Source organism: Protomyctophum bolini (genome assembly GCF_963924005.1).
Source record: "Protomyctophum bolini genome assembly, chromosome: 1".
Taxonomy (NCBI): domain Eukaryota; kingdom Metazoa; phylum Chordata; class Actinopteri; order Myctophiformes; family Myctophidae; genus Protomyctophum; species Protomyctophum bolini.
Genome location: NC_137862.1, coordinates 55,366,490 through 55,392,730, shown reverse-complemented (window position 1 = coordinate 55,392,730; position 26,241 = coordinate 55,366,490). Strand labels below are relative to the sequence as shown.

At 42.0% G+C, this 26,241-nt stretch overlaps 2 protein-coding genes across 2 annotated transcripts; one reads left to right on the top strand and one right to left on the bottom strand.

Moving 5' to 3' along the window:
- Nucleotides 1–4,123: 4,123 nt before the first annotated feature.
- LOC308313105 (myoblast determination protein 1 homolog 1-like) lies at nucleotides 4,124–7,574 on the top strand. The gene is made up of 4 exons (XM_080760020.1): nucleotides 4,124–4,889; nucleotides 5,098–5,167; nucleotides 5,904–6,396; nucleotides 6,786–7,574. The coding sequence occupies exons 1-3, from the start codon at nucleotides 4,314–4,316 to the stop codon at nucleotides 6,182–6,184; spliced, it is 927 nt and encodes a 308-aa protein (XP_080616146.1). The 5' UTR covers nucleotides 4,124–4,313; the 3' UTR covers nucleotides 6,185–6,396; nucleotides 6,786–7,574.
- Nucleotides 7,575–8,574: 1,000 nt separating this feature from the next.
- On the bottom strand, nucleotides 8,575–26,096 carry LOC308321002 (troponin T, fast skeletal muscle-like; the record flags this gene model as incomplete). Its single annotated transcript, XM_080771768.1, has 12 exons — nucleotides 8,575–8,880; nucleotides 9,324–9,364; nucleotides 10,261–10,351; nucleotides 10,487–10,599; nucleotides 10,862–10,972; nucleotides 12,822–12,899; nucleotides 14,612–14,728; nucleotides 17,133–17,181; nucleotides 21,754–21,772; nucleotides 23,241–23,258; nucleotides 23,977–23,994; nucleotides 25,862–26,096. Coding segments are annotated over 12 exons (927 nt in total), but the record flags the coding sequence as incomplete, so codon positions are not given.
- Nucleotides 26,097–26,241: the final 145 nt, after the last annotated feature.

Sequence of the window (26,241 nt, the reverse complement as noted above, 5' to 3'; positions counted from 1 at the left end):
CACAAGACAAGCACAGGCTCAGAAAGCATGCCAACAAAATCTGAAGCGATTTCTCTGTCCTATAGACGGTCGGCGTTGCACCGCTCAGTTCACACGGGTGTGATTTTATATCTTTAGAACAGTCTGGGTGTGACTTGTGTCTTGGGCCTGTCTTCTGGCTGCATGGTAACCGCAAGGTTGCCAGCTCGAACCCTGTGGGCTCCACCCAGAGTTATAGTGTCGAAGTGTCCTTGAGCAAGACACTGAACCTCCTAATTGCTCCGGATGTGCTGGTTGGTGCCTTGCATGGTTTCCGCCGCCACCGGTGTGTGAATGTGTGTGTGTGAATGATGATGGGTGAATGTAATGCACAATCTCTGTAAAGCGCCTTGGATAAAGGCGCTATATAAATGCACCATTTACCATTTAACTGCCTACTACACTGTGTAGAGACTGTAGTGTAGACAGTCACCAGGCAGAGTCACCGCTCTCGCAGCAGCAAAATGACTGGAATCAACCCTGTGACATTTTGTTTTCAGCACACATGCCATCAAGCCAACCTCAAGCCATTCTAGCGTCAAGCCAAAGCAAGCCTCCTCAAGTTCTCACATATATACCGGCTGCATGGTCTGGACACTGGACAGCTGCCCTGCTTGCATGAGAGCATCGGCATCACACAAGACCACCATAATTCACTTTGCACATGCAGCACACACACAAACACATGTGCAGCACTTCACACATTCAGATCATAGAGATTATTTTGAGACATATTATGCTTAATTTATAGACCTTGTGTATATGGTGGCGTTGCGATTCGCGACATCCTGTGAGCTTGTAGATCAGGTATTTTCCGTGTGTGACTATCAGTATAAAAATAACAGCGCAGATATATACAACTGCATGCAAAGGAAAGTGCCTGTGTCAGTGCGCACGCACACTCGCACACACGTTAAATGTCCACATGCGTGGGCATGGGCATGTGCATTGGTCACACATGCAAGCACATGCACACTTTAATGTCCGTGCGTGCGCGTGTGTGCACACACACACACAAATACAGGGACACTGTCTCCGGTATGGCTGCAGCTGCTACTGGATTTCCAAAGTGACAGGGAGTCATTTTCCACTAGTGTCACCCGTGGGGGCCTCGGGTGACCTGTCCTCCACACAGTAAAAGCTTCAGCGCTCGTTTAACTCTCAGAGTGACATCCATCCTATTACTGTGACATCCAAGCCAGCCCAGTTGTCTTGGATTTGAGTGTATTTTGAGTGCTTGAACTTCGTATGTCATACTTGCACTTTTCAATCCCATCTAATATATTATAGGCCAGTGGTTCCCAAACTTTTTCATGTCAAGGGCCCCCCAAAATGATACATGCCCGCAGACCCCCCCCCCCCCCCCCCCCCCATTTGAAAATATATGCCAAGAGAAGATGTTTTATGGCTCTAGCAGCGATTCTCAACCAGTTTTGACCCCCAGGTTTGACCTGAATTACGGTCCCCCAATTAAATGGCATTTCTATCTCTGGGACCCCGAATGTATATATATATTGTATAAAATCAAAGTTAAGTGAACAGGTCCATTTGTATAGGCCTATACACTCTCTGAGTTACAGACTCATAAGGGTCCATTTGGTTCCTAATCACCATTTAGCTGGCGACCCCCTGGAACTCTCTCAAGGACCCCTAGAACTGAAGTAAACCCAATGGTTTGTAGTGTAACTGAGGTCTGTTTTTGGGGATTGAGCTCATCTCACTTCTGCAGCTGTTAGAGGGATGAACATTTTACTGAGAGAGTCAGACCATCTGCCTGGCAACCACACCACACCGCACACGCACGCACGCACGCACGCACGCACGCACGCACGCACGCACGCACGCACGCACGCACGCACACACACACACACACACACACACACACACACACACACACACACACACACACACATACACTCTCTCTCTCTCTCTCAATTCAATTCAATTCAATTCAATTCAATTCAATTCAATTCAATTCAATTCAATTCAATTCAATTCAATTCAATTCAATTCAATTCAATTGGGATTTTTTGGCATGAGAAAAGATATGTTTACATCTCTCTCTCTCTCTCTCTCTCTCTCTCTCTCTCTCTCTCTCTCTCTCTCTCTCTCTCTCTCTCTCTCTCTAAAGAGGGCCCAGGTTCATGCCACTCCTCCCTGCCTGGGGGAACTCACATGTAGGCACACACACACACACACACACACACACACACACACACACACACACACACACACACACACACACACACACACACACACACACACACACACACACACACACACACACACACACACACACATGCCGTACACTGTATATCCGTGAATATACATGAAAAAATCCCAGTAAATGTCTATTTAATGTATTTATTTCTGTAAAAGTACCGTGGCCTGTCTCTGGTATGCATTCTTCACACCATGTGGTGGAATCCATCTCATGCATGCATAATGTCCTCACTCCTCTCCTTGATCATCTCTCTCTCTCTCTCTCTCTCTCTCTCTCTCTCTCTCTCTCTCTCTCTCTGAAAGCTATCCTTCCTTTCTTTCAATCCACTGAAGCACATACGTTAAAGATCATCTCAAAAGAAAGAGAAATTAACATCTGAAAAAATGAATCATTTTGGCAAAAATAATGTCCATATCATGGCCTAAAAGAGAGAGAAACAAAAAACGATGGCTTTAATACTCAATGATTGATATTCTGATGTTGGTTTTAAACATTACATTTTATGTACTGTATGAGAACTGGTAAAGCTTTTATCATTATTGTTATCATTATTGAAAAGGGTAACAAGACAACTCACCCCTATTCCGTTTTCCTCCCAGAATGTTCCCCAGTGAGGGGTGGGAGAGGCTGGACAGCAGACGGCTGGACTTTGAATTTCTCTAACTATAAACTTTCATGACAGCAGACAGCCTATAAGTACAAATATAATTTATGAAAAGCTACTATACAGTGAAGTCTGTTCACAGAAGTTGTGGGGATTATCTGACGAGGTATACCATTTGAGTGTGCAAAACCTTACATTATACTAAATAATAACAATATACTAAATTGTTTATGGTCAATATAAGTAAAATAATATAGCCTTTCCACAGGAGTAACTTTTTATATTTTTCCAAAAATAATACAAACAGCCAATAGCATATTACAAAGTTATCGCCCTCACTGGGGAAAATTCCGGGAGGAAAAACGGGCAAGCACCGGGGTGAGTTGTCCAGTATTCATTGAAAATGGCAGGGAGGCATACACTCTTGGCTGCCCCCTTGTGGCCACATCGGAGTATTATGTCATCATTAACAACAACAACAATCAAAATTCCATTAGCTTCCAACCAGACTAGAATGAAATGCTATAGTGTGTGCAAACAAATCAGCCATCACATTACCACCAGGTAAATAAAAGTAGACTTTTTAGTAGGTTTTAAAACAGCTTACTTATTATAGAGAATCTGACATTATGCCTTGATAAGAGAGCTTAATACACATGAATTGAATATGCAGAACCTGAATGGGCTTATTTGGGTAATAATACAGCATTCAATCAATCAAAGAGGTCAGTATATAGGGCAAATGGTGTGCTGTGATGCTTCAAGAGAAATGTATAGTGAAATTCAACACAAGGCCCATATTATGTAACCTTGTAGTTGTATTAGGCCAACAAGACTGGGGAGTGTGTGTGTGTGTGTGTGTGTGTGTGTGTGTGTGTGTGTGTGTGTGCGTGTGTGTGTGTGTGTGTGTGTGTGTGCGTGCGTGCGTGCGTGCGTGCGTGCGTGCGTGCGCGCGTGCGTGTGCGTGACGTGGGCGGTTTCTCCACTGATATTTATCCAAAACTATCTGACATTATTATTGATGTTGACAGGCCGCTACCAACAGTGAAGCATGAGCCACAAATGCACTGTCTTGGTTTCTCTTTCGCTGTAGCCTACTAAAGGCTGATAATTCCTGTCACTGTGTCATAATAAAACCACTTCACGTCTCCCTTTGAGTTGGCACGTCACATTGTCCTTCTCGGATAACAGTGTGCCGGCCCACGACACGCCCCCTAACAGGCCCCTTTATAAAGACCCCAGCCTCAAAATGTGACCATGCAAAACAACAAGGGCACAGAGGTCTAACAGACATACAGGGTTTTTACACTAGCCTATATAGTCCCACAATTAGGGTGTTGCTAACTTTGCCATGCAAAATTAAGACACATTTTTAGATCAAATCGGTCATAATAAGTCTTGTATCAAGGCTATAGGCTACATTTTTACCGTTGTCTTCAGTGAGCCAGAAGTAGAAGATCGAACACCATGGAGTTGACAGATATTCCTTTCCCAATGTCCCCTGCCGCGGACGATTTAAACGACGACTTGTGTTTCAACATCGGTGACATGCAGTTTTTCGAGGACCTCGACCCGAGGTTGATGCACGTCGGACTGTTGAAGTCGACGGAGCAGGAGCACCAACACCACCACCACCACCACCACCACCAACATCGGCCCGCCAGCAGCGAGGACTCGGAGGACGGGCACATCAGGGCGCCCAGCGGACACCACCAGGCCGGGAGATGCCTGCTGTGGGCCTGCAAGGCCTGCAAGAGAAAGTCCACCAACGAGGACCGACGGAAGGCGGCCACCATGCGAGAGAGGAGACGCCTCTCCAAGGTGAACGACGCCTTCGAGAACCTGAAGAGGTGCACCTCCGCCAACCCCAACCAGAGGCTTCCCAAGGTGGACATTCTGCGCAACGCCATCGGCTACATCGAGTCTCTCCAGGCGCTGCTGCGAGGAGGCGGCGGACAGGAGGACAGCTACTACCCCGTTCTGGATCACTACAGTGGGGACTCGGACGCGTCCAGTCCGCGCTCCAACTGCTCTGATGGCATGGTATGTAATAGATTCCATAAGCTATTATTATTATTATTATTATTATTCAATTGTGATATAGCTATAGACTATAGTCCTGACTTGATTGTCCATTAATATATGTATAGGCTCCCTACGTTGACTTTGAGGAGACTATATGAGTCAATTAATGCGATATGGCCTGTTTGTTAATGTGTTTGTATTTATTTAAATGTTCTCCTCATTACAGATGGACTTCAGCGGGCTTCAGCGGTGTCCAGTCAAAAATGAAAACTACTATATGAACCAAACATCGAATGGTGAGTCACGTGAGTGTGTGTAAAATGCTTGGCTATATAGGCACAATTTCTATTGACTCGAGAGCTAAATGTCATTTAATTAACCTTATTTAATTATCATTATAAAGTGTGATTACTTTTGATTCTAATAGTGAATAGAACTCTGCACCCAAACGTACTATAAGCCCATAGGCCTATTTAGGCCTCAGTGGTGTAAGTAACTAAGTGCTTTTACTTAAGTAGGCCTACTGTACTTTTGAGGTATTTGTACTTTACTTGAGTATTTCCATTTTCCATTACTTTTACTTCTACTCCACTGCGTCTCAGAGGCAAAATGTGTACTTTTACTTCACTACAATTATTTGAAAACTTTATTTACTATAGTTACTTTAGCGATTTTAATTTTGATTAGAAAAGATACATTAACCACTTCAACCCTATATACATTTCGGCCTTTTGAAAATAGCAGCTCACACATAGCAGCTCACAATGCGTCGCATCTATTTTCAATAGATTCTGTACACATTTTGAACTCGTGAAATGGGACATTCTGCAATATGAGTACTTTTACTTTTAGTACTTTAAGTACATTTTGATGTCGATACTTTTGTTACTTTTATACTCAAGTACATTTTAAATTCCGTAACTTTTTACTTGTAACGAAGCATATAGTTCTAAATTGCAATATTGGTATACTTTTACTTTTTCCACCACTGCGGAGAAAATATTAACCAAATGTTCCCTGTCTTCCATGCAGATTCCAGAAGTAAAAACTCAGTGATTTCCAGCTTGGACTGCCTGTCCAGCATCGTGGAGCGCATCACCACAGACACCACCACGTCCTCCTCCTCCACCCAGGGCCCCGTGGTGCTGCTAGTGGACAGCTCAGAGGACAGCAGCAGCAGCAGCGCCGGCTCTTCTTGTCCTCCTTCGGAGTGCTCCTCCTCGACCTCGGGGGCCTCTCTGCCTCCCTCCCCGAGCAGCTGGACAGTGCCCACCCCCAGTGACCCCAAATTAACAGTCTATGAAGTGCTGTGAGTGAGCCCCTAGGAGCTATACGTATATAGAACCGTGCAGAATATATAGCCCTGACCACCAACAACACAGCGCGCTGTGGTTGGGGGTGGATGCGGACAGTGTTGGAAGGGGGACAAGGCCCAGGGTATAGACAACAGAACATACCGGTATGTTAGGCAGTGCTCGTGCAGTCATATATCCCATTCCCACGTGGCAAGACGTTGACCTAAACTGTATAGGCCGCAGTGGTTCCCAAACCTTTTCATGTCAAAGACCCCCATTTGTAAAATGTATGGCGGACCCCCCAGTATGGCGGACCCCCCCCCCCCCATTGTTACGGCTCTAGCAGTGATTCTCAACCATTTTCATTTCAAGGACCCTCGCGATTTGAAGTGAATTAGGCTATACGGATCCTTAAATGTCATTTATATCTCTGGGACCCCCAATTTATATTGTAAAATCACTGTTAATTTAACCCTGAGAGTGTACAAAGTGTACATTTGTTCCAGAGTTACAGACCCATAAGGGTCCATTTGGTTCTTAATTATCATTTAGCTGGGGAAACCCTGGAACTCCCTCCCCACTTTGGGAACCACAGCTATACACACAACCTGAAAAAAAGTAAGTTCAAGCCGAGGCCAATTTCCTAAATCCTTCGTTTCGAGCCTTGCCCTGCACGGCTGTTGATGAATGAATGACGTGAATGCAAGGCCTGCTGTTTCCTCCGTGGACATTACTGCCATTTATACTCTATCCAGTGGTTCCAAAACAGTTTTAAGACTCAAAAGAGAAATTAAGACGTTTGCCCGGAGATCTATATAAGCTCAGTCACACGACTTGTCCCTTCAAGGCTGCGTTGCTTGCGGATCTGCTATTTTCACTATAGGCCTATACTTCTTAAACTTAATTTTTTTTAAATTTTGTCTTGCTTATTTTATATAATTTATGGAAATTATTTGATTTCTTAATTTTATTTATGAAATTCTTTTGAAAACAATGTTGGGAATTGTTTTTAATTGATGAAACGTTGTGCTTTTTTTTTTTCTTCCGTTAAAACCTTTTTAGAATTCCTTTGAAATTTTTATATATATATGTATTTATGAAATGAAAATAGGGGATATTTACCCGTGACCCATTCAAATTGGTCAAGGGGTCCTGAGTCCTGACCCACTGTTTGGAAACAGCGTTCTATAAAGATATGCCATTATGATGCCGTTTGAGGGGGAAAACTTTTGTGATTCCTGTTTGGGCAGAAATGCTATAAAAATGAGGACCATTCTGTAGATTTGTACATACAAATTGCTGAAATTAACTATTTGGCCTACATGGCCGCTATATGGAAAAGGTTGTGTAAAATGTTTATTTATTCTTAAGACTGAGTGAATGTTATTTCAATAAAACATTATTTATAAAAAAAAATGGTGTGTCGGTGATGGTCTGTAATTGTGCACAGAGATTCCTAAAAATCTCGTTTACTAAAATCCTTTCAATATTGTTTGCTGATCTTGCAATAATCTTAATAGCGACACAAAAGATGAAAATCAGGAAAAAACGACATACTATAGTTCATGGTTTTTAACAAACATACTATAGTATGTCGTTTTTCATGATTTCCGACGATTAAAACATTATGAAAATCACGAAAAAAAACCCAACATACTCACCGAACCATATATAGAACATAGCACAACAGACATTTGGAAGAGGATTGTGGCAACTTCCATACTTTTTCGTGTCAAGGACCCCCAAATCAACATTTATTAGGCCACGGACTCCCCATTTGAGAACATGCCAGTAATCCGAATAAGGGAGGATTTTTACTGCTCTAGCAGTGATTCCGAAACAGGGACATTTCACGGAACCCCAGTTTTCACACGTTTCAACACATTATGCTACGGAACCCGATGGTATTTCTATCTGGTACCCCAAGTTATATTGTAAATCCACTGTTCATTTAACTCTGAGAGTGTACAAATGGAACCACATGGACCTGTCTCTAGCTAGGTACCCCCTGGAACTCCCTCAAGTACCCCTAGGGGGACCCAGACCCCACTTCACTTTGGGAACCCATGACTTATAGCCTTATATCAGATGCACACAGTGAATATCTTTAAATTTGGACCATCTGCTGCTTTTGTAATTCATAATAACTATTAACACGTTTAATTGATTGATTTTGTGGGCAATTATATAGACACGTCTTGACAACTAAATATTTATAGCCAGGTCTATTTCAACTGAGCAACACCCAGAGGAAATATAAGACCACATTTGTGATTTGCCAAAAAATAGTTTTAACAATGCTACTACTAAGGCCTACTAATTAAACGAATAGGTGTGCAGTGAACACAAAGTCTGCACAAATCTTCACAACAATAACCCCAGACCATTCAAACATAATTACAACACCATTTGGGCTGAATAGGGATTTTATTATGCTGCGGAGAGCAGAGTTGCACTAGTGCCAGAACGTCACATTGTATTTACAAAAAAAATAATGTAACAACGGTCCGGTGTTATAGGGGGACACACAAGAAATCCACCAATTTCCTTGCAATAGCCTAACATAAGAAATAACACTGTAAGACGTCCAAGTGGTTGGCAGGCTCTGTGGGTTGTTGGTTGGAAGCCATGGGGGCAAGGCACCTCTTCCTGGTGGTGATCGCCAGCACGGGGCCGGTCACTTCCTGCGACGGGTGTGAGCGCCCTTCTTGCTGCTGCAAAGTGTCAATAAGCACATGATGCCAGATTGTCAGTGGTGTTGAACCATTTTGGGGCCGGGAACCCATTTTCGTGTTGGCATCATGTCGCGCTTTAGCTATTGAAAAATAGCAGATCTACAAGCTCATAGCCATAGCGCGCCACCGAATGGCGCGCTACGAGGTTGTAGGTCTGCTATTTTTGAAAAATCGAAGAGCGACTGACATAGAAGACATTTTTAGAATCTGATCTCAGGTCAGAATGAAAACTGTCAGGATGTAGAAGACATTTTTAGAATCTGATTTCAGTCACTGTTCAGTCAGTGTCACACTAAAACTCAAGACAGACAAGACAGACAAGACAGACAAACAGACAGACAGACAGACAGACAGACAGACAGACAGACAGACAGACAGACAGACAGACAGACAAGACCAGACAGACAGACAGACAGACTTACTGCTTCAGTAGCTCGTCAATTCGGTTTCTGAGCGAGATGACCTGAGAACATACGAGACAGACAGACATTTGACCAGTGGTGGAGAGTACTGTAACTAAGTACGTTTACTTAGTAGGCTGTAGGCTACATTTTTTTGTATTTCCAATACTTTTACTTCTACTCCACTACATCTCAGATGCAAATATTGCACATTTACTCCACTACATGTATTTGGAAACTTTAGTTACTAGTTACTTTGTAGATTATATATAAAAACATACATTAAACCCTTCAGCCATATAATACATTTCAGCCATTTGAAAATTGCCGATCTACAAGCTCACAACGCGTCGCATTTGTGAACGTGTAGATCACATTTGAAAACTTGAAATGGGACATTCTACATAATGAGTACTTTTACTTTTGGTACTTTAAGTACATTCTGATATACCAATATACGTTTGTACTTTTACTCAAGTACATTTTAAATTCCGGACTTTTACTTGTAACGGAGTAGTTCTATATTGCAGTATTGGTGCTTTTACTTAAGTAAAACCAAGTGAGTACTTTTTCCACCACTGCTGGCATGCAGCATTTAGTTAGCTACTGACCTCATATCATTATATATTTTAGTTAGCTACTGACCTCATATCATTATATCATTTAGTTAGCTACTGACCTCATATCATTATATATTTTAGTTAGCTACTGACCTCATATCATTATATCATTTAGTTAGCTACTGACCTCATATCATTATATCATTTAGTTAGCTACTGACCTCATATCATTATATAATTTAGTTAGCTACTGACCTCATATCATTATATAATTTAGTTAGCTACTGACCTCATATCATTATATCATTTAGTTAGCTACTGACCTCATATCATTATATCATTTAGTTATAGCTACTGACCTCATATATCATTATCATATCATTTAGTTAGCTACTGACCTCATATTTCTGCCTGTTAAGTTTCTCAACGGTGTCAAATTTGTCTGCCTCTAAGTTGTGCATCCAGTTCCACAGTTCCTGGGCCTTCTCCCTGAGAATCAATGGCACATCAATCTTAATGTCAACAAATATATATATATATAACAATGCCACACCAGAAATTGTATTTTTTGTATTTTCCTTTTTGTCTTCATTAATTTGTTGTCAAATCCCTCCTGTGGGTCACCTAAGCTTGTCATCACTGAGACTGTCAACGTTGTCGATTGTTTTGCATCTCTCCAACAAGACCTTCCTCTTCTTCTCTCTCTCTGTCTGCTTCTTCCCTCTCTTCGCCTCCACCTTGAACAGAATAAAAAATCACAAACAACCAGGCTTGTTTGGTTTATGTCCAGGTAAAAAGGTGCATTTATTTTAAACCGGATGTGATGGAAAAAAATGCAGTTGAATTAAACAATGGCTGTTCCTCTGTTCGGTTTGGTGAAAATCGCTTGAATAGGAACAAACTCAACTTGGGCAATTTGCACCACTCTGGTCATATAGACGTGGAATATGTCAACATTGAGAGAAGCACAGGAAGAGCGTTTTCTTTTCTCCATCGTACCTTCTGCAGGCCACTGTAGCCACATCCCATGTTGGTTAGAGCGGACTTCTTCTTGGCATCATCCACAGCCTTCTTCCCCATGTCTGCTTCCTCCTTTCTCTGCCTCTCCGCCTGTCAAAGGACCAATCAAAATGTAAACAAATCATCCAAATGGCAATTCAGATTTAAAAAATGACTCTACACACCATCTTAACCCACCGTCATTCGATCGCTCATATTGCCATCAGCCATTACCGTTAGCAAAAAAGGGTTGCAAGACTTTGTTTGTTTAAATAGCTCTACCACCAAATCCACCATACAGCCCATGATCACTATGTTGCTGTGTTATGGGAATGCATTTTTATATAGTATTTTAAGGCATTTGTATTTATTCTATGAAATGTTTTTATTCTTGTATACTGACTGGCAGTGTGCCATTTTATGTTACATTTTATGGGCAATAACGTTTTCTTTATCTTTATCAAGCAGATATTTTTTGTATTATTCAATCCAGGTATTCAAACCACACAGGCGTAAAAAAAAGAAAAAGAAACATAGCATATCATGTACACTGTACATGATATGCTATGGACTTTACTGTACATTGTACAGTATATCTGCTGCTATGCTCATGCACTTTTATGTCTTACCTCTCAGTGACCTTGTGGTTAGAGTGTCCGCCCTGAGACTAGGAGGTCGGGGTTCGATCCCCGGCCGGGTCATACCAAAGACTCTAAAAATGGGACCCAATGCCTCCCTGCTTGACACTCAGTCAATGCACGGGTTGGATTGGGGGTAAGTCCCTCCGACATACTAGCGTCATGTCCAGGGGGTGTTACTTACATCAAGCTGCCTCACGCTACAGAAACAGGAGATAGGCTCCTGCCCTATGGGCCTCATGGCTCGGCAAGGCTTACTACTACTACTTACCTCTCAGGTAGGCCTACACCTTGAAGGCGCTGTATTTTGCGTGTCTTAAGTACCAGGTCTTATTCCCTAACTTGAGTAAACTAAAGACCTGGAGGTGTGGATCAATGCTCTTTGGACACTCAGAATAGCCAAATGGCATTGATCACGCCTCCAGGTCTTTAGTTTACTCAAGTTAGGGAATAAGACCTGGTACTTAAGACACGCAAAATAGAATGTCTTACCTCAAGTACTATGTGTATATATGTAGATAATTGGTTTGTTTCTTACTGATTGTCTGTCTGTCTGTCTGTCTGTCTGTCCGCCCTAATGAAGATGCATGTTTTGCGGGTATTTATGATTCATGAGATTTTATTCATTACTCTCATACTGTACATTTATGTATGTGCATTGAAATGTTGTATTAGAGTTGTGACCTCAATTTACTCCAAACAAAAACATTGAACGTTGTAACATGTACAATGAATGGAATCACCGAAAAACAGATGTTTATGAGTGCTGGAAAGACACATGAGCATTTGCGCCTGTCGTAGACATGCGCAGAGCAAGTTCAGTCAGGGAACCTCAGTCAGCGCGCCGGCCGTTAATTGGGCCACCACAGCATCATCCACATGATTCACTCAGCCAATCACAGCTCACCCCATCTCTCATACCGGCTACTTGAACCAGAGGTTTGCATTCCTCTGCCTTCTTGTTTGCCCACTGCTGCTGTATCAGCGTGCTGTTGTCATACAACTTGCGCTCATTCTGCTTGCTTACTTGCTAATGCTTTATTGTATACTGTGCGCTGCTGTATACAAGTGCGTGCTCACCCACCTCCACCCCAGCTACCACCTGTCGTTTTGGATCTACTGTTTTAGGTACGGGGGATTCGGAGTCCCTATGGTCGGGACTGATGCGCTTGACCCGTACCTAAAAAGCAGATCCAATACATCGCCAAACCATAATAAATATATTGCATTGATTATCTTATATTCAATAAATATATATATTACATCCTCCTTGAGTTGTCTGACTGAATTGCATATTTGAACTCTAATTCCCAATTACATACCTCACGTTTGGCCTCGCGTTCTTTGGCCTGTTCAGCACGAACCCTCTGAATTTCAGCACGCTCAGCCCTGCGCTTCTCCTAAACAAAGTACAGTAAGGTATTCTTTAATATTGCTTGGGGCTAAATATGAAGTACTGTACTGCATGCAAAAATGTCACTGTCACGGGGCAGCCCGTGCCCTATACACACACACACACACACACACACACACACACACACACACACACACACACACACACACACACTGATTAAGGACATTGCACGCACACACACACCACACAGACTGTGGGTAGCAGACAGGTCCTATCATATAATTTCAATACTGTTGATGTATGCATTTACAGGATGTACAAATGAAATGATACACACAGGGAAAACATTCCGTTTATTAACCTGTGTGTTTATTGTAACCTCAGTGTTTGTATATGGCCTCTCCAGTGCTGGCACTTTAAGAGGGGTGGAAGGTGCCAAGTACTGTTGAGGAGTAGGGGTGTTCCACAATGTCAATTATCAAAGTATGTCTATTATCTGGGGAAATGAATGTAACCCCATATGATGATTAATCTAAAATAGAACATCTAGGTATGGGGGTTACTTATTCAGGTACAGCTGATATCTGTAAGCTTGTAGATAAGCTGTGTATATTTAATTGCTTCTCTGTTGGTGGTAGGATCCTCTCCTATAAAGGGGAGACTGCAGGCAGAGCTATAGTCATTTATGCTCGGGCAGGCCTCATGCTGACAGCCCAGTGAGAGAGCTGCGAGGGCCCATGTCATGGGCATAGCCTAGTGTAGTTTGTTATTTTTCCTTTTTTCCTACATTGTGCGTTAAGTATTTTTGAGTTCTTTGTTTTGTATTATTTTTGTTGTTTGATTTTTCCGTTTTGGAGCAATAAAATCCACCAAAAAGCATCGCTGACAGTTTTTGGAGCCTTGGCCCTCTGGCAACTTTACAGTCACCAAAAACCACATTTTCTTTTTGCTTTAAAATGTGGTTAATTTTGGTTGATTTTAGATGTAATTTAGATACGAACATATGCCCTTCAGGAGAAATATCCTGGATAGTTTACAAAATCACACCTGTGTGAACTGAGCGGTGCAACTATGTGATTGTTATAACTGACAGTTGCGATTGCATCATTGTATAGCCTGTATGCTGCCTTCCAGTTATACCTTAAAGGGACACTTCACCCTTTTTGCAAAAAAATATATGTTAATGACGTTTAGAAGCTTTAGAACACATTCCTGGGGGTATTTATGTGTGTAATATGTGGTTTTAGATATTTAAGATTGTAGCAGTGAGCCTGTTGTCTCTGATGTCATGGACACTGGTCTCACTACCTTCCTGGACTACAATTCCCATAATTATTTGGTGCACTGCTCCTCCTTGTGGATGGGGGGGAGAGCTGTCTTACTGAGACAACATGTAGTCCAGGAAGGAAGTGAGCCCATTGTCCATGACATCAGAGACAAAACGCTCACTGCTACAATCTAAAATATCTAAAACCACATATTACACACATAAAGACCCCCAGGAAAGTGTTCTAAAGCTCCTAAACATCATTAACATATATTATTTTGCAAAAAGGGTGAAGTGTCCCTTTAAAGTAAAACATTGTTTAATCAAGCAAGCTGCTTTTGTATATTTTCTACTTGGCTGTGTATGCTGTTAAAAAAAAAGAAAAAAAAAAAAAGAAACACACACACACACACATGCACCCACACAGCTGCGTATACTGGAGCGGCTATAGGCATCGCTCAAAAACAGTTGGGAGCAGAATCTCATCTCACAATTCTGTCTTTGAGACTAATAAGTTCCTCCTCTTCCTTCTTCCTGCACTCAAAGTGACAGTCTATCAGCCCCTGCAGTTCATTCAGGTCCTTGTTCTGGCGTTTCTTCTGGATGTCCTGCGGGAAGCCAAAAGAAGAACGTATACATTATAGTCAGCCAGAGACAGTTCAAGTCAACGTCAGTGTTGTTTTTTTTGGCAGCAAATTTTGATTTTAGTTTTAGTCATTTAGTCTCTTGAATAGTTTTCATTTTTAGTTTCCGTCACATTTAAGCCACCTGCAATGTTTTGGTGTTAGTCTAGTTTTAGTCGACTACATCTACGGTTGATTTAGTCGACTGAAATGTATTTTGGTGGGCCTGATGTTGTCGTAATGACTGATTTTACACTTGCTGAAAATAGCCGATCTACAAGCCGCTCACAATTGTCAATACATTTAGTCTATGTTTAAGTCATCATAGCTTAGTTTTCATTTAGTTTCCAATTAGTTTTAGTCAGTCGACAAAAACAACACTGATTTCAACACTCTGATGCCTGATGGTGGTACATGGGTTAGCCAGGCATTTGGGAGTGCTAAATATGAACTGGGGGAAATAGCAGATCTACAAGATTAGCTATGTAGATTAATGATTTTTGGCAAATTATATTATACTAGAGAGGTGTCCGTGGTGCACTGGCCTACTTGGAATGATGCAAGTTGGAAATGAATGCCCCACTCAGATATGTCTGTGTCCCTTTTATGTCCGATGTCAGAATGATGTCATATTTCTGTATATACAGTATGTGTCTCTCTGTGTCCCTTTATTCCTATATATATGGAGTTCTGTGTCAGCCATGTCCAAATATGGAGTGTTGTGGCGGTTTTGGACAACCGCCACAAAACGTCCGACTGACGAAGTCGAATTTGAAGTCGGTGGGGCAAATGGTTTTCGAGTTACGTGGATTACAGACGTACACACAGAGCTTTGGTGCATTCATAGTTAGATTTGGTGTAGAGAGGGTTAGGTTTAGGGGTTAATTAACACAATGTTCAAATAAAGAGACTAACAACTGCATTCTAGCACCAAAGTCACTTGGAAGTTTCAGTTAGTCGATACTGAATATGAGCGCTGATTGTGCTGATTTGCATTGTGAAGCACTGGAAATTAATTGTTGGCAGTGTCACTGCACACACGCTGGATAGTAATCCCAAGTAGTGCAGACAAAATGGCTACGTTTACATGGGCAGTTAAATCCCCTTTTCATTCCGAATAGAAGTTAAATCCTATTAAACGTACTGTCATGTAAACACCTACAAAAACTTAAATCCGAATGAAAATGCTCGATGAGATTTAAAAACCATTCCGATTCCGTCACTGGCCGGATTATTCCGATGTTCAATGCGATTTAAAGAAAATTGGACTCATGTATACACTGCTTCGGATGTAAATGTATTTCTGGTCTTTCTGAGCATGCTCATTTCCAAGCTATAGGCGCTCCAACTCCAAGGCGCTCATATCCGAGGTGCGCCGAGGAGTTTGCACATAGAGCGGTTATTTCGTGCATTTTGCAGCTCCGAAAAAAATAAAAAAAATAAAAACGTGGAGCAGCAGCAGTGATGATGATCCCCCTGATCTGTTTGTTCAAAGATCCAACCGTCCCGAGTTGATGATCACTCTGATAATGTTCAAACATGTTTGATAGGTTATAGGCCTATAGCCAGCCTATATGTATCTGGATGCTTGATGCTATACCCTATAGGGCAGGGTTCCCCAATTAACGGCCCGCGGGCCATCTGCGCCCTTGTGGCCCAAAAAAAGGGGTTTTCTTTTATTTTTTTGTCTTTTTTTTGGGGGGGGGGGGGGGGGTCCCAGATATAAATGGCACTAAATTGGGGTCAGTAGCCTCTGCATGTCAAACTGGGGGTCCTTTTCAAATGGGGTCTTGCCCTGAACAATTTCATTTCAGGGCAAGACCTCGACCTCGCGCGTGCCGACTCGGCCCCCAGCCTGGTACGGTAGTCAAAATATGGCCCTTGAGGAAAATTAATTGGGGAACCCTGCCCTAGGGCAGGCTACAGTGCATCTGGGGACTCACAGAAAGACGGAGGAGCGAGAGACGAAATGCCGTCAGTCCGCTGTTCAGTAATCTCTCTCTCTCTCTCACACACACACACACACACACACACACACACACACACACACACACACACAGTCCCAAGAATACGCTATTATCGCTATAATCCTATCCCTTTAAACTTGTATAGGCTATATAGCCCTAGGCCTATTCCAAGTTGCAACCAAAACGTCATGAAACATAACAGCTTTGCAGTTTAATTGCATTGATGAGCAACTACAATCAATCTAGTATTAAACACCCAATTTATTCTCTGGTAGCCTACTATAATAGCTGTACCTAGAAGTACCTGAATGGGCCCCAGTCAGGGTCCTATAGCTGTACCTAGAAGCTACCAGGTATGAACGTGTGCCCTGGTATTGGTAAAGGTAAAGAAGAGTGCTTAAGAAGATGCTCGGTTAACTTACGTCAAAGTCGACTTTCTCACCATCAGGGATCTTAGGTGGTGCACTTGGTCTATAGAACAGTAAGAAAACAAAAATTGTTTAATTCTTAAGGTGAAGTGAACATTGTTTATTATTATTATTATTATTATTATTATTATTATTATTATTATTAATAATAATAATATGAAAAATGCAAGATATAGTTTAATGATATTGATTGTAAGGTGCTGTTTGTGTACAAATGCATTGTGCAGTGTGTGACAACCATAGAGTATTAAAAGGATAGAGACTGAACTGGCGCGAAGCTCCGCCCCCTCCGCTATTCATGTCAGTGTAAGTTGCTCAGTGGCGTTTTGAAGCCGCCGGAGGGACCGTCTATTTCCGCCTTTTTGGGCGCATTTCCGCATTTGACCTCCAAAATTTGGAGGTCAAATGCGGAAGTGCAACCGAGCACTCAATGTTAAAGCTCAGCTGCACGGGGTTTCCTCGTCATGAATCCACGGGTCCGCCTGCAGTCCTTCCTCTTACCACTAGGGCCCAGCGCTTCAACATTGGAGTGCCTAGCTGGCCCCTTGGCTACAACCCTCTAGCCTGGGTAAACCCCTTCTCCCTCGCCAGATTTGCATCCTGCCGAATTAAATGTCCAGCAGGGGGAGTGGTTTTACCAGGCTAACAACCCTCGGCCATGCCTATATTATATGACCTGCACTTTGCCTGATATTTCTCTCTGTTTCTTTAAGACAGGTGTACTATACGAGTTCATTGTCTGCAGGCAGCTGTGTACAGGCATTTAAGGCTATGGTCACACACGCGATGGCAGGGGAGTGGTCAACACATGGTGAGGTGACGTCAAACGAGTCAAAGTTCAACCAAGTTGAACTCCAAGTGAAGTGATGTTGCTATGTAGACAGAAGTTCCTGTTCTCTCATGCATTTGTGACCATACACTAAATAGGCCAAGGCTCTCTCTCTCTCTCTCTCTCTCTCTCTCTCTCTCTCTCTCTGCCCACTTTGTTTTAGTTTTGTTTGTTTTAGGCTACACCATATAATATTGACACGTATCCATTGGCTAATCAGAGAACACTCTTCCGCCTGTTTCAGTATCTTATATTTTTTTAGGAGTTATTTTCTCATTATCTACATTACTCATAGCATAAAAGTCATACAGTACAGGTAATGGGCTTGTGGTTATGTTGACTATAGTGTCAGTGTGGTGTGCTCTACTTCTATTGGCCAAATGGGAAAAGGGACCTTCATAAACGGAGGGGGGGAAACGTTTGTAAATGTGTGTTTGTGCGATTACCATAACCTGTTGTTATTGTAGCGTACTATCTAGTGGTCTCTTATATAATTGGGAAGCTTGTCCATTTACACTTATGTCCCATTTGTAATCATCCTGCATTTGTAGGATGAGCAGCACAGACAGCTGGTTATGTGAGCCGATCCCTAGTGTATTCCCCTGATGGTGCTGACTCCATTGGCTCCTGATTGGTTATAGCTTAACTTGCTTAAGTCCCTCTCGGAGAGAGTCATATGGGGTCCAGCCACTAGATGGCGCAGATGCACAGCACACGGACACATAAAACACAAGTGAGCCGTCTGGTAACTTGTGGTTGCCATTTTGGCAAATGTTTTTGTAGCGTTACCATTTGCCAAAATGGTAAATGGACCAAAATGGTTGGTACCAGAACTGAGCTCGTCCCATGTGGAGGCACAGCCACGTCTAGCTCCCCACCACCGGCAGCTCTCCTATACACTCCTTAAGCGGCCCCGCAGAGCTGAGATGGGCCCACAGCCCTCTGGACCTCCGCTCCACCCTGTGGGACCACAGGGAGGACTCGACCTACTACATACTACAGCCAGGCCCCACAGTCCAGACCGCCCATCTCTCTCTCTCCGCTCTCCTCTAGCAGCTCTCCGCTGACTATGACTGTCTGGGGGGACGTGATGGACAGAGAGCAGCCCCTGGACGACCTGGCCTTGTACCACGAGCCACCTGCAGACCACTACAGGGTATATTGGCAGCCTGGCAGCATTCTACCCACCTCTGTTCTCTTCGGTGGAACTGTCTCTGCCCTGTCAGGGCAGGGCTCTCATGAGACCTTTAGACATGAGTGATCAGCTCTTTGTCGCTTGGGGCCCCCAGTGGAAGGGGGAACCCATTTCACCCGTCTCATGCGGCGTATGAGATGGTTAACCATCAAGCCTTTCACGGAGCACCTAAGGCAGCAGAGCTGTCGGCTCCTTAGTTAGGGGTTAATTACTGGCTACCATGCTGATGGCCTGGTTAGCCGCCCCTCATGCTGGTCTCCCTTGCGGATGGGCACACACGCTATACGCCTGCACGGGTGTGTGCGTCTCCGGAGGAGGGGGATCGGGTTCTATCAGCCGATTTAAAAACGAAAGGTAATACAAACCACTGTTACTGTGGACGACACGACGACACCATCCACACAGAATGAGCACACACACTAGTGTAGATGAAATGTAATGCTATTGCATTATATATAGTCACTTGAAAGCGTTCATTATCATATATCTTATTTCATTAGAACATTTCTGAATTGCATTTTTTTATTTTAATATTGTCCACTAATTAGCAGGGCATTTAAAAATCAAATCAATTTTTTTAATTGTGTCATAGAATGAGCACATCACAGTTAAAACGGGGCGGCTGTGGCTCAGGAGTTAGAGCAGGTCGTCCAATGAACCCTGGGTCGGCGGCTCGAATCCCAGCTCCTCCTTTCCACATGTCGAAGTGTCCTTGGGCAAGACACTGAACCCTACATTGCCCTCCAAAAAGTCGTCGGTGTGAGCTTGCCACCATTGGTGTGTGAATGTGGAAGACTGTTTGCCGCTTCACCTCCCAATGAATGAACCATTGTAAAGCACTTTGAGCACTTGGAAAAGCGCTATAAAAATGCAATTCATTATTATTATTGTCACGGGGCAACCCGTGCCCTATATGCAAACACACATGAAACTGTTTCCTATAACATGCCAGGACTATGGTTTTAATTAACTTCATTGAGATTGTAATCACTGATTGGTTAGTTGTCTCTCCTGCACTGCTGGTGGCATTTCCCTTGATGAGGAAGGGGCCAAGTGCAATGCAGGAGAGGGGTTCCTCCTTATGCTTTGATTATTTGTCATTGAGTTCATGCTTATTTATACTTGTTTAATTGTAACACATTATTGAGAATGCTTAGGTTACTGTTTATTCAAGGTGTTGTTGATGGAAGTATTTATATTAGTGAAGTATGTGAGAAGAAATGTGCTAATTGAGTCTGTGCCCAGTGGTAGGATGCACTCCTATTTAAAGGAGGCTGCAGGGACAGGCTAGTTAGTTAGAAGTGGGCAATGACACAGGTAACATCCCTGAGGGAGAGCTACAGGGCCTTGTGTGATCAAGGTACAGCCTGAAGAGAGCTCTTATCCATTTGGGTTTTGTTCAGTAGTGTTTGCTCAAGTGTTTATTTCGTTTAATCATTTTTCAGTATTATTGTTATTCTCCTGTTGAACCTGTACTGGACTTTGGTGGAGGAGTTTTGGGGGAGAAATAAATACCCTGAAACGGCAATTTCTGACTGTTCTTGGAGCCTTGGCCGTCGGGCAACTTCACAATTATTATTATTAAATGTAAATGCTATTGTATTTTTGTCTCAAGAAATGCGTTAATGACCTGAAAATGAAAAAGCAATTGACTTTTTGTATTTGCCCTTTCATTAGAATTTTAGCAGCTTTATGCTTCCATATATATATCAACCATTATACAACTTTCACACTCTTCATTTCACTTGCACTACGATAGTGCAGATTGTCCATACGGTGTGTGTCCATGGCCAGAGATGCTTCTGTTCCATGATGTCATGCATGCATTGTAGGGACAACTATGTACTATTAAGAACTAAACACATTTCAACTCTGAAGGTCTGTTGGCGAGAGCTTGAGGAGAGTTTGGTTCATCCTGTTGAATTGAGAGATCTGATCTATTCAAACATAACGAATAGTCAATGCAAAGTTTGCTTTGGGCCAATAATTTCTCAGTTAGTAACAGTGTGGAGAGCGGCTGAAAAATTGTGCAAGATTGATTTGAAATGGAATTTTCCCCAGTGTTCAACAATGATGGTTTGCTTTTGGACAATCGTCCTATTCATTTTCCCAGATGGAGTTCCAAGGGGATTCATACTTTGGCTGATTTATTTGATGTTAATGGTTTACGTTCTTTCCAGAATTTATGTGATATTTTTAACTTACCTGGTGGTAACTCTTTTTTTTTTTCTATTTACAATTCAGAACTGCCATGAGGACATATGGGGTTCCATGGCAGACCCCCCTTTGCATAGACTTATCTGTGATATTAGATCAAGAGGTTTTGTTTCCATATTGTATGATTATTTATTAGAATCTAGTTATGGGACCTTGCCTGTCGATACTGTATGGAGGAATGACATTGGGATTGTTTGTTTGTTTTTGTGTTCCTTGCTTTTGCTGTTATGTGTTGTTTTTATATGTGTTTGGTTTTCTTTAGTCATTCATGGTGTTAACGTGTCTTATTGTGATTTATTGTCTTAAATAAAAAACATTTGATAACAAACAAAAAATAACTAAACACATTATCACATTTGGAACAACATACTCACTTGAACTTTGGCTTCTCCTCTGTTCATTTGGTCCCAACATATAACAACAGGGAGAAAAAAAGAGTTGGTTTCGTTAGAGAAACACATTTGTAAAGAGTAACCGGGTTTCAAAAGGCTAAATTGGGTGTTTTGTTTGCTTGGTTAATCGGGCAAACTGTACATGTGGTTACATACTGTGTAGACTGTATTTTCAGTTGTGTTATATTTTGTAACACTTCACAATGTGGCCATATTTCAGTCTCTTACCAATGAAAAATAATTGTAAATACACAATAGTAAAGAGTAAGAATTCCATGACAATCTCAGCAAATACAATAATCCAAAAAGAATTACAACTTTAATGCACTTTTGTAACCAATAGTGGTCTGGTCACCTCAAGTTGTACATTTTTATAACATGCACAACTTTAATTCCCCTACTACGTGCATGGAAGTGGAGAATACTCAGAATAGAGACTTAAGTGATTCTACCATAAAGCCATGTCATTTAAAGAGAGGGGAGCTTTCAAAGTTTATAACAAGGGGTTGTATTAGTCCGGCAGCCAACAGGTGTCTTTTGTTTAATGTACAAAATTTGGTATTGTCTTTTTTCATTGGCTTATACGTACATACATTCATGAATCCACTTGCTGAACGGCTGTCGGCATTCAGCAAATGTTTTTATAGGGGTTTACATGTGACCATACCATTAACATCCTATATAAGGCACACAAAACACTCCTTGGGCTAAAAACGGCCATAGCCGTCATGACAAATGTGATGAGGTCAGCACATTTTGGGCACATTTGGGCAAGTGGCTATGGCTGTGTTTAGCCCAAGGAGTGTTTTTTGTGCAAAACTAATGCTTGGAATGGATTCAGAATCATGAAAACCCCCTAGTTTGACATGCTATACTTGAAGCATAAGGAAGGTTTGACATTTTTGCCTTCTAAAGGATGTTAGGATCACATATAAACCCCTATAAAACAAATTGCTCAATACCAACAGCCAGTCAGCAAGTGGATTCATGAATGTATATAGACAATACTTTTGGCCAATACATTTATTTTCCCAGTCCACACCCCAACTGCCGGACTATATATTACATGAAATCAACCATGCCTTCTTTTTACAGTTTATTTGAATATCTTAGGGAGATTTTCATGAAGTTCTTAAAGAAGAATATTGTTGTGTACAAACCTTTTCCATGAATTGACTATCATGGGCTGTCTTCAGAAAATAGTTAATTTTGGTTTGAATTAGTGTGTAAATATGCTAATACTTGTTTAGAGCTTGGTGCTCTAAATATACTTCAACACACACTTACAAAAAAACCCACTACAACAGGATTGTCAGTTTGACTGTCCTACAATAGTTAATTGTATTGCTAATGAAAACTTCAAAATAGTTGTTATTTTTTCGAATTAGGAATTTTGGATTTGACTTGACGCTCACACTCAAATCAACAACAGGCAAGGCAAGAGCGAATCAGCAGGAAATACAAAGTACCATCTTGTTCTCCCTCTTCTGGCAGGGCATATGATCATGTCATGTCATGCAAAAGGAGAAAGAAGCAGAGCATAGATGAGCTGTGGGTCATTATAGCTTGGTGCCCTCGGCTCAGACATTACATTTTGATATTGTATCTTGAGGATTTGGAATACTAGAGTTTTTCCCAATGGCATTATAATTTAATTCTGTACTTCTGTTATGTCTATTTTGTTATTGCCATGTGTTTTGGATATATATATACATACTGTACATAGTATGTATTGTGTATATAAACACCCATGAACCTTTAGAACCTTTGATCAGTACTTTTGGATGACTAACTGGACTGCAGTGTCCAGTTACAGATTGTACAACACCTCCATGTCTGACTAATAATGGAAAGACCAACTTCAACCAGAGGCGTCATTTTAGAAAAAAAATAGTTCTGCAAGAAAGTGACCACTTAAGCCCTATATTTAAAACATAAATAGCCAGTCTATCGCATCGCATTGTGACGTGTGTAGGGCAGGCTAGATCAGCTATTTTAGCTTGCCTGTAATTACATTCTCAAAATAGGGCCATCAATTTGAAGGTGGCTTAATGAAAGTATGATGCCAGACAAGACACATGTCTGTGACATGTTAAACACGACAGGGGGGGCAATTACCATCGTCTGGGACCCCAAACGACGCCCCTGATTATAAAGCAATTTGTCCAGTCAGAAGATCAGATAGAAGAATGCAAGTGAACGTACCTTCCTCTTCATAGGCCTCTGCATGCAGCAAAGCGTCCAAAGCAAGAGCAGAATAAAACACCATTAGCCAACACTCCAGAGGCTTGCGGTGGCAGATTGCAGCTTTGTGTCTCTACAATGCAGAGCTTAAAAAGCGCATTTACCAAAATTGAGGTGTTCTTATATTCTTACATGTGTATTGTGTGTACAAACACAATTTGGAAATTAATAAACAATGCACATGAGCATTAGAGCAAATAGATATAAGATTCTGAATTTCATTGACTTACAACACCCCAATGTAAACGCTTCAGAGCAAATGGAGATAGCAGTGTCAAACAGCTTAAAACCACCACATTCGTCATTCAAGCACATAGATAAGAATGGACAGTACATGGACCAATGGGAGATGAAGAAATGGCCTTTTACATGAGAGCAGCGCCCACGCCCTCCATTCTGTTAGGGATGGTCATGTTTGCAAATTTCATATACTGTATGTCAATAGGTGGCCATCAATGGAGAGCAGCGTTAAGTCATGTAAAGAGCAGTTTGTTTTCTTTTAACTCCCCTTATACACAGAATACACGTTCAAAACACACGTGGGAAATGTGTCATGAAATAAATGTGATGGAAACAAGGCAAATCCTTTTTTTTTCCTTTTTGGATTACCTAATTGGACTAGCTAACGACAATGAGAATTGCAAGGATTTGTTTGCTATTGCTGGTGATGGATCCTATAGGATGAAAGTCTTTGTTGCCAGACAGATACTGATTTGTGAGTCTTAAAGCAGATGTGACTTATGTTCATTGGAATAATGAATTTAAGTCGCATCTGCCGTCATAGAATGATGACATTGGGTAGGGTGGTGGCTGGGTTTCTGTAGGGAACAGATAATTAAACAGATAATGGCTAGGTGCTAGCTTGATGCTGCTGGCACGCCATATTTTCCAATAGATGTGCATTGCACAGGTATAAGGAAGGGACTGAGACAAGGCCAATGCAGTGCTCAGTGTCTAGGATGTTGTCAGTGGAAAACTTTACATGCACACACACAAATACCTTGTACTGAACCCAATTAAGACTCTCACCATTCTGGTGTGTCACTTTAGCGTGATTATCTTAATCAGAATAAGAACAATAGGCATAAAAAATGGGAAGAGTACAGTATACTTAACTAGAAGATTCTAATAAAGAATGATACTGTTACTGTAGATTACTTGTGTTGAAAACTGTTGATGCCAAAGTACAAATTACAAAAGTATAGTTACTTTGAATATGGCTTTGAGTAACAGTTACTTACTGTAGTTACAGTACCTTCACTTTGAAAGGGCCAATTACATGTGGCATACTGATTTCACTAAATCAAGACGTTTATATAATCTCTAGGGGAAACGGTGCACCCTCAAACTATGGGAACACTTAACTTGAGCACCTCAACCTAATTAATCCCAATAATCACAGTATCGTGCGCATGTAAACCACTTGCCCTCCACCACGATCGATGCACATCTATTGCAGTCTTCATACTGGGCTTGTATGAAGGGGAGGCACGGTGTGGAAAGACTTGGATTGTTAATCTGAACTGAGGCTCAGTGCGCCAGGGACCCCCGTAAAAGATAATTGTTCTGTGATATTTACAGTATATGTTTTTGGTCTGTCTGTTTACAGTGGGAATGGAAATTCAAAATAAATAAATGTCCGTTGCTGGACTCCATAACAGTGACTTTTTAAACTGTCGGCATTTCGCTAAGGACGCCTTTTATAAACGACCCCCCTGGGGAACAGAAAAATAGGGGAGATATCTTCCGGTTCCAGAACCTTCTGTTCGCTGCTGTATATAGGTGTATATATATAATTGGTGGGGGGTTCTGATGAAGAGAGCCGCCCCCCCGAGATGCCACATACCTTCTACCTCACGAACCACCTCAGGCTCTACTGGCTCAGGCTCTGGCTCTGGCTCAGGCTCTGGCTCGGCCTCGGCCTCCGGGGCCACCTCTACCTCTACTATCTCCTCCTCCTGGGCTAGGTGGGGTTGGGGCAGCACGGGGCATGCAGTAAAGCCACCAGGTTCAGGGAAGATAGGTTCAAAAGAAGGGTGATAAATGAAGACCACATAGGATGAGACAGGGACATAGCAAATTACACACACAACACTTTAACCTCGGTCAGCCCCAGTGCCGGGGTGTGTGCGTGCGGGTGCATATTGCGCCCTGCAGTCAAATCCCGGAATGCTAATAATTTAAACTCTATAAGGTTGGAATAAAATCTCCAGATTTTGCTGTGTG

Coding starts and splice junctions, on each gene's coding strand:
- LOC308313105 (XM_080760020.1), top strand. CDS start 4,314: ATGGAGTTGACAGATATTCCTTTCCCAATGTCCCCTGCCGCGGACGAT. Junction 4,890..5,097: donor CCAACTGCTCTGATGGCATG/GTATGTAATAGA, acceptor TCCTCATTACAG/ATGGACTTCAGCGGGCTTCA. Junction 5,168..5,903: donor TATGAACCAAACATCGAATG/GTGAGTCACGTG, acceptor TCTTCCATGCAG/ATTCCAGAAGTAAAAACTCA.